The sequence below is a fragment of the Thalia democratica genome, chromosome 8 (genome assembly GCF_965202585.1).
Source record: "Thalia democratica chromosome 8, ktThaDemo2.hap1.1, whole genome shotgun sequence".
NCBI lineage: Eukaryota > Metazoa > Chordata > Thaliacea > Salpida > Salpidae > Thalia > Thalia democratica.
The window spans coordinates 30,057,566-30,078,140 of record NC_139172.1 but is presented as its reverse complement, the minus strand read 5'-3'; the positions used below and the strand labels follow the sequence as shown (position 1 = coordinate 30,078,140).

Here is a 20,575-nt window from a genome sequence, read left to right as displayed (position 1 = left end):
AACGTGTACTTGTACTTCAATGTGTTACTTGAGCAAAGCAAACAACTCATCTTTTTTAAATTAAATTTGAAAACATTTTTTGTTTTGATTAATCAATGAAGCTAGTTTAATGACTATCTCAATATTATTTCATAATTAACTTTCGTTTTCGTTTAATTAAAAAATTCGACCCACAAAAAACTTCTTTGCCTAACAAATTAGTTTTAAAAAAAAGTTCTATCCCCCTGCGTTAAATAGTAGATAAACTTTTCCACAAAATAAACAAGTTGAGTTTTCTTATTTCTCACATTTAATTATGCGTAAAAAACTTGTTGTTGTCTATTTTAAATTTATTCAGTTATTTTATGACTTTTAAAACGAAATTATTAATTGCTATCAAAACAAAATATGTACACCAATCTTTATTACTTGTACAACAGTTAATTAAATATTGTCCTACTTACACTTTTCTTGAAATTTCATTGAAATTCAGTTTGTAGCTTTCTGAAATACTTTTGTAAAATATTAAACATTTACCTTACTTAAACCCTATGAAGAGTAAAACTGTTATAATTTTTTGTTTATAAAACATTATAACTTTAAAAACATAGCTATACATAAACTTTTATCAGTTAATTTTATATTCTAGAAAGCCAGTATTTTAAGTTTTATTAAATATATTTTGTATCAATTAATACTTTGTAAGGTTCAAAAACTAACAAGTTACAATATAAGTTATTTACTTTTTTTAAAGTAAATTCCTGTAATTTAAATAACCACAACAAATAAATAGCTTAATTTTAATATAAAATATAATTTAAATAGTGTGCTGCATAGTGTGATTAACAAAATACTATACACTACAAAGATATAAAAACTTTAAAAGCTAAATATTTGCACCTAATTTTACATTAACTTGAGCTAGCTTGTTTTCAATATCGTATTTATTTATAAAACAATAACTATTTGTAACATAAAACAGTTTATTTACTGAATCTTTTACTAAACAAGTTTGTATTTTTCAGAAGTTTGTATTAAAATAATTTTTAGTTGGAAAAGTTATATAAACTTGTAAATATTTACAGGGTTGTCAAATGTTTTTGGCAAATTTTTTGCAGGTTTTCTAAATTTCCTCCAGGTTTTTAAAAGTACACATTTTTGGGTCTGTTTTTAGTTAAAAGTCAAGTTTATGGTAAGAAACAGTATTAAATAGTATAAAAACATTGAAAAGATTCAAAAGCTACTTTAAATGTGTTTTTTAATAAAAAAAATTCTATGATAACAATTTTTTTTATCTATATGATAGATTTTTTGAGTCAAATCGAAATTTTACTACTTGACATATTAAAATTATTAAACATTCTAGGTTTTTCCAGGTATTTTTCCAAATTTTCGAAATTCCAGGTTTTTCCAACTTTTTTAGCCTAAATTGTCAAATTCCAGGTTATTCCAGGTTTTAAGGTTTTTTGGCAACCCTGTATTTATATATCAATCTTTTTAATGTAAATTTATAAATAAGCATATTTTCTATAAAAAATTTTAAGAAAATGAGCCAATTAATATTCTCGCTTAGAATTTTAGGTGACTAGTAAATAGATTTATGCAAATTGTATATTTTATTCGCGACCGGTTTTGGTGACAAGAGATTGCGACCTTTTCAAGCAAAATAAAATATGAAACTGCATATAACAATGTTAGTTTATTATACTGCTGTTTAAAAACTTATTCATGCGTGAAGAATATAAACAAAAACAAAAATGTTGCATATTCGAAAATTCAAGCATATCAGAGTATATTTAGGTAAAATTGGTACTAGTTTTTAAAAAAACGGATTGAATTAATATAAATATAATGAGTCAAATAAAAAAACTAAATCCAGAGCTTTTTTTTCAAAAAAAATAATAATAATAAAATATTTATACCTTGAAATTTATCTAAATGAAATTAAGAATTGTCTAAAATTGTGGCTTTAAGCCAAGAGTCAACAAAACATTAATAAAACTCAAAGTCGCTGAAGATTTCAAAATCTAATTTGTGTTAAGTTAAAATAACAGTCAAAATTTAAACGGATTTAAGAACTATCTAAAAAAAATTCTAAAATTTATCTAAGTTGAATTAAGAACTGTTTAAAAAAACTTTTTTTCAATTTAAGCCAAATGTCAACAAAAACTCAATGAAAAAAACAAGAAAAACAACCTATTTTTTACTTTAATTATGATTTGGTTTAAGTTTTGTCTGCTTTCCAGTTTATTAATAAAAATCTGTTTCTGTGTCTGCATGAGTTCATTAATTCCGTTCTTTTGTTGATGCAATTTGTACCGGATTCAAGTATTAGTAAAGCTTCTTTTAAGCACAACCTGCAAGTCATAATTCCTGGTTTTGGTTTTTTTTTCCCTTTGTAATATTTTCCAATTTATTTTGTATTTCTTATTTTTATTTTTTAATTTATGGGTTAATTTTGACAGTTCAGTTGCTTGTTTATACTGGAGGTAGTTTTTGTCATTTGGATTGCTTTTTATTGATATGTTGTGTGTAGATATGCGTTTTTTAGTTGATTAGCACTTAGTCCAATGTATATTTTTGTTAAATTATCTGTTTTTATTGTTACCTGGTAAATTACATTTTCTGCCCTACATTCTCCTCCTTCAAGGGGGAAAGTTTCTTTCTGCAGTTGCATGATTCATCTTTGTTTACTTTATTGTTGTTTATTACTTTTTTGTGGTGGTATTTTATTATTGTTTCAATGTTTGAAATGCAGCTGTAGCTTAATTTTATATTGTTTTTGTTTAAATATTTTTTTAACTTACTATTTTCTCCAAAGTGCTTGTTTACTATTTTTAGAAACTTTTTACCTATGTTTGTTTTTACTGATTTGCAATATGGGGGATTGAACCATATATATTTTCTTTTACTGTTTCTTTTTTTATCTTTAAATTCTTCTGTGTAGTTAATTTCATAATTGTATCCGTTTACCTTTAAAGCATCATTATAGTCTTTTTTTATGTTGTTGAATAGGTTTTTGTTACTTGAATTATTAGAAAGGTGACTAGTAAAAAAATCATTTTTGAGAGGTAACAAACATTATTAAATCACATTCAATGCTATAATTACGTCATATAGCAATAAATATATAAAAACTGAATTATTGCATTTGCTATACGCATTGTTTGTTCAGTGGTAGAATTCTCGCTTGCCACGCGGGAGGCCCGGGTTCGATTACCGGACAATGCATTTATTGGTTTTTATAAGACAATATTATTAACTTAATCAACGCTCGAGCTAAAACTTTCTTCAGTTTCTTTGAAAATTATAATAAGTTTTTAGATAAAAATAGAATATATACCTTTTTAGTTAGACCTTGAAATAAAATTCCAGGTTTTTTGTCAAAATTTCTAAAATTTCAGATTTGTTAGCCTAAACTGTCAAATTCCTGGTTTTGTGGCAACCCTGATTATATCTCCTTGGTGGCATAACTAACTTTTAATATCACAAAAACGAGGCACCACCGAGATTCGAACTCGGGATCTCCTGTTTACTAGACAGGCGCTTTAACCAACTAAGCCATGGCGCCGCTTGATTGGCATGTTCTTATGAAAGTTCTAAACTAACTGCACATTAACGTGGTGTGTGTAGTTGAGAGTTTTTTTGACTGTAATTTGATCGCCAAACTATTTATTAAAAAAACTCAAAGCCGCAATGAGATCAATTTAGTAACACAGGTTGTAAGTTGCATTTATAAAATATATCGTACTGAAGAACAGATTACAAGTAAAGAAGCAACTAGGACAGTTTTGTCTTAAACTACAAATGACTTTTATTCTAGTTTAAAAACATCTAACATAAATGTTTTATAATCAAACAATAAGTAAACTGAGTCTACAGTCTACACTGAACAACTTGTATATTGTTTATAACCACAAGTTGTTTTACACCCGAAAGAATAGAATGATACAAATTACCAAAAAAATAGGTAATACAAAACAATTTGAAATAACTTAGTCATATCACAGGTTCAAGGGAAATAACCAGAAAAATCATACCATTATTATGGTTAAAAAGGTAGACTTATGATTTTAAATACATCAAAAGTATTAAAATAAACTAATTACAACTTACATCGAAAAACCTGAGATCCGCTGCATTTTCATCTAAACGAAACACAACTTCAAAACAAACTTTTATCAAACAAATCAACTTTCAACAACTGACCATCATTTCCTCGTGAAAGTTGCCGTCTATCAGCTTGTCGTACGAGATGCAAACGGGCACCACTGTGACGTCATACAACAGTCCCTGGTCCAAGCAGCTGGTCACGATTGAAACGATTCCCGTCTTCGGTTTTCCCGGGCATCCGCTGCGGGTTCTTGTCCCTTCTGTGCGTGTGAAAAAGTATTTATGTGAAACTTGAAAGATTAAACGAACCTGCGTTTTATTGAAAGTTGAAAAGTTAAACTGTAGTGCATAACTTAAATAAAAATTACTACATTAAAAACTTTACTTGTGAATTAGTTGAGCAAAGTTATTAGTACACAGAAGAAAAATAAGGTTTTTAGAGGACTTAGTACAGTATTCGTATTGACAAAAATTTTGTATACAAAAAAATTTTTGCTTTTATGTTTAACTAACTACTGTACTTATTATAAATTACAGTAGACAAAAATGCATTATCCGGGAATCGAACCCGGGCCTCCCGCGTGGCAGGCGAGATTTCTACCACTGAACCAACAATGCTTGTGCACACATTTAGGTATTTTAGGTTATAAACTTCTTTGCTTTGTGACGTAATAAAGATTATTAATTCCTTTTTTAACTATAAAGAAAAACGCAGAAATGTTGTGAAAATAGAACCTTTTTAACCAGTACTTTTAAAGACTTTAAAGCAAAATTGCACGTTTATATTTTACAAATTTAGACAAATACAACCTTGACTAAATTAAATTCTTTTGATTACTTTATTACTCTATATAGTGTAGACAAATTTTGAACAAACACAAACAAAACAGCAAAGGTATGTAAGTTATATACAATAACTAACGTTTTAGTTTACACCGTGTTTGCTACTACTAAAATTTAAAAAAAAGATTGAGCTCATATGAAAAAAACTTTAAATTTAAATATTAAATTTATGCATGATTATAGGTTTAAAATGACATTATATTCAACTTCCGGAAGCCCTGATATGCAGTTTTTTGATGTTTAACTTCAAATTTTATATCTGTTCCTTTTCAAAGCAACAAACGCAGCTAGACAATAATAACCAAAGTATTAAAATAAATCTAGCCAGACTGATGATTAAATAGATAAAAATATATTTAAAGTGAAAAACTTGAGTTTATTTTATACTCATGTTTCAAAAATGTCGTGTTCCGTGATTGAAACATAAACTTTACAGTAAATAAGTAAGCATATTTTGTATACAAGAACTTTTTTAAAGTCTTTAAAAGTTATTTTACTTCATAAAAATCCTCCCCGTCGGGGAATCGAACCCCGGTCGCCCGCGTGACAGGCGGGAATACTCACCACTATACTAACGAGGAATACAATGGAAATATTATAAATACGTTTATATATATTTTGCAGCTTTTGTGACGTAACAACATGCTTGAATTGTAGTCATTAATTAAGCACTTGAGGCTATATTGTTTACTGTTAATACAATTTTATATTTTGTGTTATGCAGTTTGGTAAAAAAGATGTAACTCAAGTTATTTACATAACTATTTTTTAATTTTTAAATTTACTAAATAGTTACTAAATATTACCAGGTTGAAAATTTTCGTTTAAGAAACTAATTTTTTGTAAAAAATTATTTCTTAACCGTTTATTGTTGAAAATAATAAAACAAGATAATTAAATATGTAAACGTACAACTAAAACTTTCGATAAAGTTAAAAAGATAAAATATGTTTACACAAATTAAAAAAAATTATTTAAAACTTTTGATCTTAAACTAATCTAATTTGAAACATAGTCAAAGTTTTTATTATGTCTAGTATTAATAATTCCATATTAATTTATTTCCAAATAAACAAATAAGTTACAAAAATTAATAAAACGGAAAAAAATAATTTCTATTTTATACCTTTTGTATTATCTATTAGAGTCCACACTTAAATAAATAACATATAAATATTATTTTTTAAGCTTTTAATGCTTTGTTTATGTTAGGATATATTTCTATTGCATTAATTTAAATGTCATACATTTTTAAGATAAAACTTTGAGACTTAAAATTTTATAAAAATAATTTTATAAAGTCTACAACTTTAGCATTAATTTTTTTTTCGTATAAATTTTAAGAAAAACAGAGTTTACTTTATTTTGTATACCTTATTTAATATTTTTTTGTTCCATTTTAAGCATAGTTATTTTTATAAAATTAAAATACATAGATATCATTGTTAGTTATCTGCAACAGCAGTTTTTAAGTCGAAAATATTATATACTATAAAAAAAAAAATAATAATAACTCAATAATTCGTTTACATTCAACAAAATGCTAATTATTTTAGATTCGTTTTAACTTGAATCGATGTGTATTAAGATTTTATGAAATTTTAATCATATGGAACATTTTTTATCTTTTTTTATGGTTATGTTAGTGTTACTAAAAATTGAAATTAAATTATAAGTAGAGAAAAAAATATATTTAAGTGGAACAAACTTGTATTAACTATGCTTCTTCACTTTTAAAAAGAATTTAAAAATCTAGTAACACCTGAGGTATTTTAAAAGACATTTAAATTATAATTTTCCATACTGTCTAGTAACTAACATGCTAGTAACTATTCATACATAATAGTTATAAACAGAACAAAGTTGGCATTTTTTATCTTTTTACTGATATAGTTTGTATAACTTTTATAAAGCTAATATATTTACAGAACTTCTTAAAAACAGGCTTGTTATTTAAACATTTTGCACATCCTTAAATTTTGTTGTTCTTTCAAAATCAGGAACTTAAATAACAAAATATATTTACAAAGGAATAACACACATTTTATATTTTATATTTTGTTTCACCTACAATTAAATACAAAGTTTAACAAAGTCAAACTAAGGTTTTTTTTGTACTTTTCGATTTTTATTGTTTAATTTCGTTTTGACTTAAATTAATAATTGTATTAAATTATTTGCATTTTGTATTGTAATCAGCAATGGTTTTAAATTTAAAGTGCTCTGAAGCATAAGTTTTTAAACAAAAATTACTACTTGATAATTCATAAAGACAACTTCTAATACATTTGAAGTCAACGGCTAATATCAACATAATCAAAATATTTCTATATTCTTTTATCTATTTAAAAAACTTATCTGATTTTTTGGTTTGTTTTATTATTACTAAAGAGAAATATGCATTGTCCGGGAATCGAACCCGGGCCTCCCGCGTGGCAGGCGAGAATTCTACCACTGAACCAACAATGCTTGTGATATGATTGCATTTTTAGGGACTATAAAATTAAATGCTTTGTGACGTAATAGTGCTCAACGATGCTTGTTTTTGCTCATTGCAGTTTCACTTATTTTAAGCTGATTTTAACTATAAGAACAATATATAAATAGTATTTTAAAGCATAAAATCCCTCTGTACAAAAGTAATTTAACAATACTACTAAGTTAGTATTAATAAAATTATAAAATTTTTAAACGCTTTACATGTAAACTACCTAGGTGCTAAAAACCAAAAACTGCTCAGTTTTACTATAAAATAATAATATTTTACAATTAAATAGTTCATAATTCTTTTAATGCATCACAAATTTTAAAACTAAGTTCAAATTTTATCTGAACAAAATACTAATATACTTTGTAAATGTATATACAACTGCATAACTATTTTAACAAATTCTATTACAACAACTTAATCAACTCATTTTTAAGTTAAATATTAAGGTTTGCTTCATGCATCTGACACAAAAAATTAAAATTTTTCAAAAACTTTTACAATTATACAATAAAACTTTTTGCTATCTTTTAACATAAGTATATTTTAAATTTCAAACAAAAGCTTAAATAGTATCAAAAGGTTTCAACTTCTGTTTTAATTAATCAAGTATTACGTAATTATAAAAATCTTACAACTAAAAAAAATAATATAATAGTTCTTTAACTGTTATACCAAAATCCAAAAGCATATATTAATTCTATAAATAAATCTTTAAAAACTATAAGATTTTTTTTTTTTGTAAGTTGTTTTAAAACTATTTGTTAACTTGTCTAAAACCTAACACACTTTTTCGTTATAACTTTTTAGTAACTTTTACTTGTTATTATACTAGCTGAAATGTTTATAAAAACAGATCAAAAATCATATTAAGTTAATCAAATAAAATATAAAAATTACATATGAACTATCATAACTAACCAATGAAAACTTCAAGACTTTGATTTCTCTTCAGAAGTTCGGTGACGTACTGTTGTTATAATCGAATAATTAAAAAAAAATTAAACATAGTTTAAAACTAACAAAACAATTAAACTACCGAGTGCAGCATTGCTCTGTACAGAACATCTTTTTTGTTTTTTTCGATGTCAATTTTTCTCCTGATGAAAAAACCGCCGACTCTTTTGATGACAAAACTGAAAAAATAAAAGTAGTGTGTCATTTTAAAAAACAATCTCTCAACTTGAACTTGAAATATTTGTTTCTAAATAAAAAAATATTATATTTAGCTTTATATACAAAAAAAAAGTTGTTTATTTGACAAAGCTTTAAATTCATTGCTTATCCAATAAAATTAGCTTTTTAACAGTTTATTGTTAAATTAAAACTTTCAACGACAATTTAAAAATAAAAACATTACTAAACGGTTATGTATTTTAAACACTTAAATAATATTACCATTTGTCTAAAAACTATTTTAGAAAAAAAGCGTCGTCGGCAGGATTCGAACCTGCGCGGGCAGAGCCCAATTGATTTATAGTCAATCGCCTTAACCACTCGGCCACAACGACCTGTGATGGGCAGCGAAATTAGTTATATATAAAGCTCGTTTTAGCGTTAGTTCATGTTGAAAACAATACTAATTATTTTGTCTTTGTACACGATAAACTAAAATAGGCAACTTTAATAAAAATTACAGTGTTGCATATGTCAGTGAGTTGAAAACACTATGGGTTTAGGTATGAATTTAATATTTTAGCTTTGTCAATTATAAGTTAAGTATAACTCACATTAATAAAAACTTGAGTTTAGTTTTATTTACTTTATACTATTGGGTTTAAACTAGTGATGTACCGGACCCACAATTTCGGGTCCGGCCGGACCCGGATCCGGACTTTTTTTTTCAAGTTAGAATCCGGCCGGAACCGGACCCGGACTTTTTTTTCAAACTAGAATCCGGTCGGAACCGGACCCGGACTTTTTTTTCAAATTAGAATCCGGCCGGAACCGGATCCGGACTTTTTTTTCAAATTAGAATCCGGCCGGATCCGGATATCAGACAAAAATGGCAATATCCGGCCGGACCCGGATAGTGAGTTCGGTACATCACTAGTATAAACTAGCCTGAGTCAGAATGAGGTTTTTAAAAACTGAAAAAAAAAGAACTTTAATCTAATAATAAGTAGATCAGCTAGCCACAAGGTTTACAAATTTAGGTTTTATTTACAATTAAAAATCTTAAATCAAGTTCTTGAACCAAATACACTAGAAAATTAACAAATATTGAAAACTGGATCAGCTCAAATTCATTCAAAATTTAAAAGAAAACTAGCCTGAGCTTTTATAAAAAACTAAACTAGCCTGAGGCAGTCCAAGATTTTCTAACATTCCCAAAATTTTTCAAACTAGCAGGGTTGTCACTGTTTAAGTCAATAAAACTAGCTAGAGTGAGTATAAACAAGCCTTAGTCAGAATGAGTTTTTTAAAAACTGAAAAATTACTTTAATCTAATAATCAGTAGAACAGCTAGCAAAGGTTGACAATTTGGTAGTAAAGTTGCGTACTGATTGTGGTACACTTAACTTATTAGTACTACCCATCATAATTAAATCCTACCTTATTTAATTAATATCTAACAAACACTAAATTCTAACTGAGACTACTTTCTATAATCAGACACGACAGTTTTGAGTGATGAATCGTTTATATAAAACACAACAAGAAATACTAGTATATACAAAATTATTAATTACTTTGGTAACACTTTAAAAACTGGAAGCTTTTTAAATCTAATAAAAAGACTTAAAACAATAAACTAAAAATTAAATAAATTTTTTAGTAAACAAGAAAATGTAAAAATTTTAATAAACTATTAAACCTGGTTTAAATATTAAAACAATTAAACACCAGTTGAAATATTCACTTATCAAAATATTTCATAAAAAAGTTCAGATATTTTCGTGCTTCAAGCTGCACACCAAACTAACTAACTGCTTACATATAAACTGCCTGTCATGTTCTGATGTTTTGTTGCATCAGTATTTAGTTTGAAACATTTCGTCATATGATTCTCATTGGCTCGTACATTCATCCGTATTAACTCTAAATATTCTCTGAGCTCAACTTTAAACAATAAATAATGCAAGTATTCATTCTAAAGTTTTCAATTTTACAACAAATGTAAAGAGTTGCATTTCTGAAATGTTTATTTCATAGATTAAATGTAAACAAATGTAAATCAGTCACGTGTACATAATGAACCAATCACGGTAGGTGTTTAATTTTAACTGACGAAAATGACTCTTATTAATTTACACAGGATTTGTTTTTGAAAAAATACTTTTCAGTATGCTCTTTTCTACTAACTAGATCCGGGTCCGGCCGGACCTCTGTTAGGATCCGACCGGACCCGGACTTTTTTTTCAAATTAGAATCCGGCCGGAACCGGATCCGGACTTTTTTTTCAAATTAGAATCCGGCCGGAACCGGACCCGGAATTTTTTTTCAAATTAGAGTCCGGCCGGATCCGGATATCAGACAAAAATGGCAATATCCGGCCGGACCCGGATAGTGAGTCCGGTACATCACTAGTTTAAACCAAACAATTATAGTACTCAACTTTAAATTTATTATGTTTTACACAACATTGCACGAAATTAATTATTTAAGAATTTGATGTATATCTAGGTTTGACCAAAAAGAGATCATCACTTGTAAAACTATTCTTATTTATAAACTATCTTTTCTAGTTTATGCGAATTGAAATAGTTTTATAACCAAAATCAAAACCAGGTTTCACAATAAGTTCTTAAAAAAATTCTTAAAACAAAGTAATAAATAAGGCTAAGTTTTTTTTTATATCAAAAAAGTGACTACTACAAATTTTTCATTTTGTTTAAAAATATTCTCATAAAATTACTGGCTAATACTTTAAAGCTATTTGGTGTTTAATTTCTCAAATATATATATAAGAGTTACAATGTCCTTTTTAATAAATTAGTTAAATAAAAATATACTTCTTTTTTTTATTAAACTTTATTTTGTTTAGCTAATTTTGTATTTCCTGTCGTTCTTCAATGGTTTCATACTTCTTAGCTACTAGAAAGTTTATCAAAATTTAACCAATATCCTTTGAAGTTTATTAAACAAAATAGAGTACATATTTTTTTTTTTTAATGATCAATATTTTTTTAATAAACAAATTTAATTTAAACAAACTAAAATAAAATATTTGCTATTAATGTTTATAAAAGCTGGAAAACGTTTTGTTTGTTTATTTAAATTGGACTTCTTATCAATACCTAAATAGATTTATAATAAAATCGACATTACAACTAGTATTTTTTTTATAAATAATAGAAACTGTCACTTTGTTATCCTGTTTTCTTTTTAGGTAAATGATTTTTTTAGTTTAGTTTTGAATAATGTGACTTAGAAGCAATATAATTGGTTTAAAAAAACCATATAAAAAAGCTGTCTCAGCTCTTTTGAAAAACAAAAACAACAGATTTAGTGATCTTTCGTTTATTTTAAAAACATTTTCAATTCTTTATCAAATAGAATTAAAAATGGTTAAAATAAAAAAATTAAAAATAATTACTTTTAATGCATACCTTTTTAATATATTTTTAAAAAAAGTTGTTTGTGTATTATTTTTATATTATTATATTATTAAGTGTGTAATTCAAAAGTAAGCCATCAATTTTATTTATTAACATTGTTCAGAAGTACTGTACTTATAAAATTTACTGCTAATAAAAATGCATTGTCCGGGAATCGAACCCGGGCCTCCCGCGTGGCAGGCGAGAATTCTACCACTGAACCAACAATGCTTATGCCAACATTTCTTTAAATTAATTTATAAACTTGTTTGCATTGTGACGTAACAATAATTTTGAGGGTGGGGCTTGAGTTTTTGAAATAATTTAAAAACGGTTTGCAAACTCATGATAAAGGTATAATTATTCAGTGCATAATACATCAACTGGTATGTTTAGTAAAAATGGGCAAAATTTATTATTTACTTAATTAGCTTAAATTATATTCAATACTAAAGAACGAAAAAAAAAGTTTATAATATCATTTAATTTGTGACTTTAAAGTTTGTTATCTTTAATTTCAAAGTTTTTTAATTTTCTAATAATTATTTTGGAAAAATAATAAATATTTCTTTATTTAAAAATTTGAGAAGTTACAAATTACAAAAATCCTCCCCGTCGGGGAATCGAACCCCGGTCGCCCGCGTGACAGGCGGGAATACTCACCACTATACTAACGAGGATTACGATAGAATTATTATAAAAACGTTTATATACTATTAGCAGCCTTTGTGACGTAACAACAAGCTTGAATTTTAGTGATTAAATAAGCACTTAGGCTATATTGTTTACTGTTAATACAATTTTATACTTTTGAGTTATGCAGTTTGGTAAAAAAAATGTAACTCAAGTTATTTACAAAACTATTTTTTATTTTTTAAATCTAATTACTAAATATTACCAACTTGAAAATTTTCGTTTAAGAAACTAAATTATTTGTAAAATATTATTACTTAACCGATTATTGTTGAAAATAATAAAACAATATAGTTAAATATGTAAACTAAAACTAAAACTTTCGATAAAATTAAAATGATTAAAGATGTTTACACAAATTAAAAAAAGTTATTTAAAACTTTTGATCCTAAATTAATGTAATTTGAAACATAGTCAAAGTTTTTTTTAAGTCTAGCATAAATCATTTTATATTTAACTGATTTCCAAACATACCAAAAATTAATAATACGGAAAAAATAAATTTCTATTTAAAACCTTTTGTATTATCTATTAGTGTCCACACTTTAATAAAAAACATATTAATATTCTTTTTTAACTTATTAGTGCTTTGTATAAGCTAAAATACATTTATATTGCATTGATTTAAATAAAATAAATTTTAAAGATAAAAACTTGAGATTTAAAATTTTATAAAATTCATTTTATAAAAATAAAAACAAATTATACAGTAATCTTCCTTTATTCTACCAAAATATGTTTCTGTGTGTCAACGAATCAACACACTTCAACTGGGTTCTGTAAAAAAATAATTACTGTAATGAGAGAATAGAAGCATAGAATAAAGTATGTGTATACATGTTTTCATAAGATATTTTCTACAGATAATAGTTATTAATAGGTAAAATACTTAATATTAAATCCGACTGTTATAAAACTATATAATATTTATAATTATTAAGTCTAAAATAAGTAAAGAAAGCTAAATTACACAACAAAACAACAAATTACAATATAAACAAACAACTCACGTTAATGGGAAAGATAACTGATTTAAAATTTATTGTCGTTAACTAATGAAAAATATATTCATTGCAACTAATAATTACGTCACAATGTAAACGAGGTTATTTAAACTATTTAATTTGTATTGCAAAGATCATTAATTTAGTTTTTATGTAATTTAAAAAAAAAACATTAACCATTAGATAAAAAATCAATAAAATTTAATAAAACTTAACGACGGTGAAGGCAATAAAAGTCACAGAAACTCGGTAACGTGTATGTTATATATTGAATGTTTTTAATGATTAAATCAAAATTATATACAATTAGGAAGCAGATTTAGTTCAAATGTAAAAATCAAAAATGAAAAATTAAACTTTAAGGAAAACCAAAACACAAAAAAATACAAAAATGTTTATTGGGCTTACAATGTACTGACCGATAATTAATTTACAGCGACATACATAAAATCATAATGAACTAAATTAAATATATATTGTATTTTATAATTAATAAAATAATTAGTTGGTAAATTAGGAGTCTTTATAAAATTAATTTTATAAAGTCTACAACTTTAGCATTAATTATTTTTCCATTTAAATTTATAGAAAAACAGAGTTTACTTAATTTTGTATATCTTGTTCAATATTTTTTTATCTTTTTTAAGCATAGCTATTTTTATAAATTCAAAATACATAGATACTATTGCTAGTTATCTGCAACGGCAGTTTTTAACTCAAAAATATTAAGTAATATTTACAAAAAAAATACTTGTTCTATAATTCGTTTACAACCAAAAAAATGCTAATTATTTAGATTTGTTTTAACTTGAATAGATGTGCATCAAGATTTTATAACATTTCAATCAGATGGAACATTTTTTATCTTTTTTTATGTTTGTGTTAGTGCTACTGAAAATGGAAATGAAATTATAAGTAGAGAACAGAATTTATTTAATTGGAACAAACTTTTAATAACTATGCTTCTTCACTATTAACAATAATTTAAAAATCTAGTAACATCTGAGGTATTTTAAAAGACATTTAAATTATAATTTTCCATACTGTCAATTATACTAGTAACTATTCATACATAATAGTTATAAACAGAACAAAGTTAGCATTTTTTATCTCTTTACTGATATAGTTTGTATAACTAATTTAAAGCTTATATATAACAGAACTTCTTTAAAACAGGCTTGTTATTTAAACATTTTGCACATCCTTAAATTTTGTTGTTTTGACTCACAAAATCAGAAACTTAAATAACAATATATTTTTACAAAGGACTAACACACATTTTGTATTTTATATTTTGTTTTAACTTCAATTAAATATTAAGTTTAATAAAGTCAGAATAAAACCTATTTGTACTTTTCGATAGTTATTGTTTGATTTCGTTTTGACTTATCTATTTTTTTGGTTTATTTTATTATTACTAAAAGGAAAAATGCATTGTCCAGATCGAACCCGGGCCTCCCGCGTGGCAGGCGAGAATTCTACCACTGAACCAACAATGCTTGTAATGTGATTGCATTTTTAGCTTTTATAAAATTAAATGCTTTGTGACGTAATAGTGCTCAACAATGCTTGTTATTGCTCATTGCAGTTTCACTAATTTTAAGCTGATTTCAATAAAACGAACAATATATAAATAGTATTTTTAATGCATAAAATCCCTATGTACAAAAGTAATTTTTACAAGACTACTAAGTTAGTATTAACTAGTTGACCTAATAATAAACTTATAAATCATTCAAACGTGTTACATGTAAACTACCCAAGTGCATGAAATCGAAAAACTGCTTAGTTTCACTATAAAACAATCATAACTTACAAATAAGTAGTATATATATATAATACTTTTGATGCATCACAAATTTTAAAAGTAAATTCAAATTTTATCACAACAAAAACTTTTACAATTATACAATAAAACTTTTTGCTATCTTTTAACATAAGTATATTTTAAATTTCAAACAATAGCTTAAATAGTATCAAGAGTTTTCAACTTCTGTTTTAATTAATCAAGTATTACGTAATTAAAAAAATCTTACAACTAAAAAATTTAATATAATAGTTCTTTAACTGTTCCACCAAAATCCAAAAGCATATATTAATTCTATAAATAAATCAGTAACAACTACAAGAATTAAACATTTTTTTATTTGTAAGTTGTTTTAAAACTATTTGTTAACTTGTCTAAAACCTAATACACTTTTTTCATTATAACTTTTCAGTAATTTTTACTTGTTGTTTATACCAGTTGAAATGTTTATAAAAATATATTAAACTTAAAATTAAACAAATAACATATAAAAAATCAAATACAAACTATCATAACTAACCAATGAAAACTTCAAGACTTTGATTTCTCTTCAAAAGTTCGGTGACGTACTGTTTAATCAAATAATTAAAAAAAATTAAACACAGTTTAAAACTAACAAAACAATTAAAACTACCGAGTGCAGCATTGCTCTGTACAGAACATCTTTTTTGTTTTTGTCGATGTCAATTTTTCTCCTGATGAAAAAACCGCCGACTCTTTTGATGACAAAACTGCAAAATTAAAAGTAGTGTGTCATTTTTAAAAACAATCTCTCTACTTGAACTTTAAATATTTATTTTTAAGTAAAAAAATACTAAATTTAGCTTTATATACAAAAAAAAATTAAAGAAAAGGTTGTTTATTTGACAAAGCTTTAAATTTACTGCTTATCCAATAAAATCAGCTTTTTAATAGTTTATGTTAAATTAAAACTGTAAACGACAATCTTAAAATTAAAATATTACTAAACGGTTATATATTTCGTACATGTAATTAATCCACTTATCTAAAAAAATATTTTAGTAAATAAGCGTCGTCGGCAGGATTCGAACCTGCGCGGGCAGAGCCCAATTGATTTCTAGTCAATCGCCTTAACCACTCGGCCACAACGACTTATGATGATGAGCGAAATTAGGTGTATATAAGGCTCCTTAAAGCGTTAGTTCATTTTGAAAACAATACTAATTATTTTGTCTTTGGTACACGACTAACTCAACTTTCATAAAAATTACAGTGTTGTATATGTCAGTTAGTTAAAAACACTATGGGTTTAGGTATGAGTTTAATCTTTTAGCTTTGCCAATTAAAAATTAAGTATAACTCACATTAATAAAAACTTGAGTTTAGTTCTATTTACTTTATACTATTGGGTTTAAACCTAACAATTATAGTACTCAACTTTAAATTTATTATGTTTTACACAACATTGCACGAAATTAATTATTTAAGAACTTGATGTATAACTAGGTTTGACCAAAAAGGGATCATCACTTGTAAAACTATTCTTATTTATAAACTTCTTTTCTGATTTATGCGAATTAAAATAGTTTTATAACCAAAATCAAAACGAGGTTTCACAATAAGTTCTTAAACAAATTCTTAAAATAAAGTAACAAATAAAGCTAAGTTTTTTTTACATCATATAAGTGAGTACTACAAATTTTACATTTTGTTTAAAAATATTCTCATATAATTTATTCGCTAATATTTTAAAGCTATTTGGTGTTTAATTACTGAAATATATATAAGAGTTACATCGTCTTTTTTAATGAACTAGTTAAATAAAAATATACTTCACTTTTTTATTAAACTTTGTTTTGTTTACCTAATTTTATACTTTATGTCATTCTTTAATAGTTTTATACTTCTTAGCTACTAAAAAGTTTATCAAAAATTTAACCTATACACTTTGGAGTTTATTAAACAAAATAGAGTACATATTTTATAGTTTTTTTAATGATTAACATTTTTTAATAAACAAACACAATTTAAACAAACTAAAACAAAATGTTTGCTATCAAAGAATATAAAAGCTGGAAAACGTTTTGATTGTTTATTTACGTTTGACTTCTTATCAATACCTAAATAGATTTATAAAATCAACATTACAACTAGTAATTTTTTTATAAGTCATAGAAACTGTCACTTTGTTATCCTGTTTTTCTTTTTAGGTAAATGATTTTTTTAGAATGAATGGTTTGAAGGTAGTCTGCCTGTTTTACATAAGAAATTGAACAGTTTTGAATAATGTGACTTACATGCAATATAGTTAGCTTAAAAACCATAGAAAAAAGCTGTCTCAGCTCTTTTGAAAAAAAAACAGATTTAGTGATATTTCGTTTATTTTAAAAATATTTTCAATTGTTTATCAAATAAGATTAAAAATGGTTAAAATTAAAAATTATAAAAATTAAAAATATTAATTTTTAATGCATACCTTTTCAATACATGTTAAAAAAACTATTTTAAAGATTAAAGAAAAAAAAAGATTAAACTAAGTGTGTAATTCAAAAATAAGCCATCAATTTTATTTATTAACGTTGTTCAGAAGTACTTATAAAATTTATTGCCAATAAAAATGCATTATACGAGTATCGAAAGCGGGCCACCTGCGTGGCAGGCGAGAATTCTACCACTGAACCAACAATGCTTGCGAAGAAATGGTATTCTTTGGGTTTTTAAACATTAGAGCTTTATGACGTAATAACTATTGATGTGCTTTGCTTCATAAAATCTGTTGTACTATGAGCTCTTATGTGGTTGTATAACAACACAGTTTGTACAAATGGATTAAATTAATTATTTATACCTATTTATCAAAATAAACTTATATTTAACAAACTGCAAAACTGTTTTCTCATAAATTAAATACCCAGTTTACAAAAATTTAAAATTTTATTTATTAATTTTACAATATTACCAATATTTTCTATTATTAAAAACTGCGAAGATTAAAAACAAAAGCAAGACTTATGTAGTTTCACTCATTCTTTCTTAATAATATTGTTTACTGTACTATACTTTAAATAAAAGTTTCAAGTTCATAATTATCGGACAATTCCAAATATATACAAAACACTACTTATGTAAATTTGTATTGCCAAGCTAAGAAATGTATTAAAATAGTTTTAGTTAATTAAACAAGTATTTGATACTGAAATTTTTAATTAATCACAAACAACTAAACAATTTGAATTTTTGAACAATTGATATACAACTATTTCTTTCTTTATTAAGCAGTTAATTTATCAAAAGGCTATTTAAGTACTAAAAAGATTACTTTTGATAAAAACTTAAATAAGAAATATTTAGTTTAAAGTAGAATGATGGTGACTGAATCATAAATATGTGAAATTAAGTATTAAATTCGTAAATATGAATGTAAAAAAAATTTTTTACTAAGCAAAAAAAAAAAACATTGTTTTTAACTGCTAAATACTTATGAAACACTATTAAAAATAAAAAGTCATTCAGTTTAGAAAACTCTAACTTATTGAGTGTCTGTTTCTAAAATACAAAATATTTATTAAATAATAAAACAGAGGCTTGGAGCTCTTTATTTAGGGAAACTCATAAATTTTATGTTCATATAAATAAAAAACTTGTATAGTATCTAAGTTTTATGTAAAAATGCATTTAAGAATTTTCTATAAATGTTGTGCAAATGTGTAACAATTGATACTTTTTAAAATAAAAACTATGGAACTAAATTATTTTTGGATTAAAAATATTGAGCAACTGAGAAAATCTCTAACGAAAGTGACAATCGAACTCAGCACAAAAAAGGTGGATTTTTTGGACATAACTATGGACCTGGAGAAAGACGAGTACCTCCCATTTAGAAAAGAAAATGCTAAGAATATTTATATGAACTTCAATTCAAATCACCATGGTTGCCACTGATCAAGCTAAGAAAAATTTCCTGACTTTTCCTGACTTTTTACAAAAATTTTCCTGACTTTTCTAAACCAAACTCTTAAATAAAACTTATTCTAAAATACAAAATCTAACACTTGAAACTATATAAAGCTTCCAATCTAATTTTAATACAGGTTAAAAACAACAGTGTTTTTGCTGAATTCTATCATCAAACTTCCAGAACATCACTTAAGCCATCTGTGTATGATTGATCTTTGTAATAAACAGCTCTATCAGCAAAATAGTTGTATTATTACCTTAAAACACAGCTTGTCTGAAAAAAGGCACAAATTTTTAGCATTCCTAGCATAAATATATCTAGATAAACAAACGACATATAAGGAGTTTCTACAATTAAAACCTTGAACTAATAACGATCTTTTACAACTAAAATCTTAAAACAATAACAAATTTTTACAGTTAAAACCTTAAAACAATAAAGAACACAACTTTTTAGAATTTCCTAGCATAAATGTATCTAAATAAACGAAACAACATATAAGGAACTTTAACAATTAAAACCTTAAATCAATAAGGAACTTTCACAACTCAAACCTTAAAACAATTACGAACTTTTACAGTTAAAACATTAAAACAATAAAGAACTTAATCAAATACAGTTTTTTTAAATGCATGTACTAAAATTTATTTTTTCCGTTTTTTATTAGCACTTCAACCTCTTCATCTAATGAAGATATGGTTTCCTTCATCTGAACTGCATTCCGCTTCATTTTCTTGGCAGTTAAAATCATTTGCCTCTTTTTATTTAAATCGCTATCATCTGCTGCCCCTACACTTGTTGAAAAGAATCTTTTCTCTATTCAAGCCACAACTTGTGGGCTTCATTTCTTTTCTTTTAGCACTCATTTATTTTTATTTTCATTTATAAAATATTTCCTCTTATGATTTAGTATAAAATTTGTAACAAATAAATGTACTATTATTTACTTTAAAAACTTAAGTTACTCTACAAAAAATACAAGTAAACTTAATCTTGGCATATACCTCTCTTATAATTTATTTTATAAATTTAAACAACTTTGAAAAAATTATAAAGAGGTAAAGTATACACATAAACATGTTACATAAAATACTAAACTAACTGCTTAGTTATAAAGAACTCAATTATTTACTTGAACAAAAAACACTAAAATTATGCTAGATAAACTTTTTATCACAGTTTCACTAT

The 20,575-nt window shown here is 25.3% G+C and overlaps 1 protein-coding gene and 8 non-coding genes across 9 annotated transcripts in view; all 9 read right to left on the bottom strand.

The window, feature by feature from the left end:
* Positions 1 to 8,585, bottom strand: part of LOC145843127 (uncharacterized) — a 32,769-nt gene extending 24,184 nt beyond the window's left edge. The window contains exons 1-3 of the mRNA XM_082950587.1: positions 8,463 to 8,585; positions 8,345 to 8,393; positions 4,189 to 4,352 (exon numbers count right to left, since the gene is read on the bottom strand). Of these exons, the coding sequence (XP_082806713.1) occupies positions 4,189 to 4,352; positions 8,345 to 8,393; positions 8,463 to 8,585 (336 nt within the window). The remainder of the gene's footprint in view (positions 1 to 4,188; positions 4,353 to 8,344; positions 8,394 to 8,462) is intronic.
* Positions 3,477 to 3,550, bottom strand: Trnat-agu (transfer RNA threonine (anticodon AGU)). The gene has a single exon. It is a non-coding gene; the product is annotated as a tRNA-Thr (tRNA).
* Trnag-gcc (transfer RNA glycine (anticodon GCC)) lies at positions 4,640 to 4,710 on the bottom strand. The gene has a single exon. It is a non-coding gene; the product is annotated as a tRNA-Gly (tRNA).
* Positions 5,445 to 5,516, bottom strand: Trnad-guc (transfer RNA aspartic acid (anticodon GUC)). Its single transcript has one exon. It is a non-coding gene; the product is annotated as a tRNA-Asp (tRNA).
* Trnag-gcc (transfer RNA glycine (anticodon GCC)) lies at positions 7,334 to 7,404 on the bottom strand. The gene has a single exon. It is a non-coding gene; the product is annotated as a tRNA-Gly (tRNA).
* A 267-nt stretch (positions 8,586 to 8,852) lies between the features above and the next one.
* Trnay-aua (transfer RNA tyrosine (anticodon AUA)) lies at positions 8,853 to 8,934 on the bottom strand. The gene has a single exon. It is a non-coding gene; the product is annotated as a tRNA-Tyr (tRNA).
* Positions 8,935 to 12,124: 3,190 nt separating this feature from the next.
* Positions 12,125 to 12,195, bottom strand: Trnag-gcc (transfer RNA glycine (anticodon GCC)). The gene has a single exon. It is a non-coding gene; the product is annotated as a tRNA-Gly (tRNA).
* Positions 12,196 to 12,572: 377 nt separating this feature from the next.
* Trnad-guc (transfer RNA aspartic acid (anticodon GUC)) lies at positions 12,573 to 12,644 on the bottom strand. The gene has a single exon. It is a non-coding gene; the product is annotated as a tRNA-Asp (tRNA).
* A 3,855-nt stretch (positions 12,645 to 16,499) lies between these two features.
* Positions 16,500 to 16,581, bottom strand: Trnas-aga (transfer RNA serine (anticodon AGA)). The gene has a single exon. It is a non-coding gene; the product is annotated as a tRNA-Ser (tRNA).
* Positions 16,582 to 20,575: the final 3,994 nt, after the last annotated feature.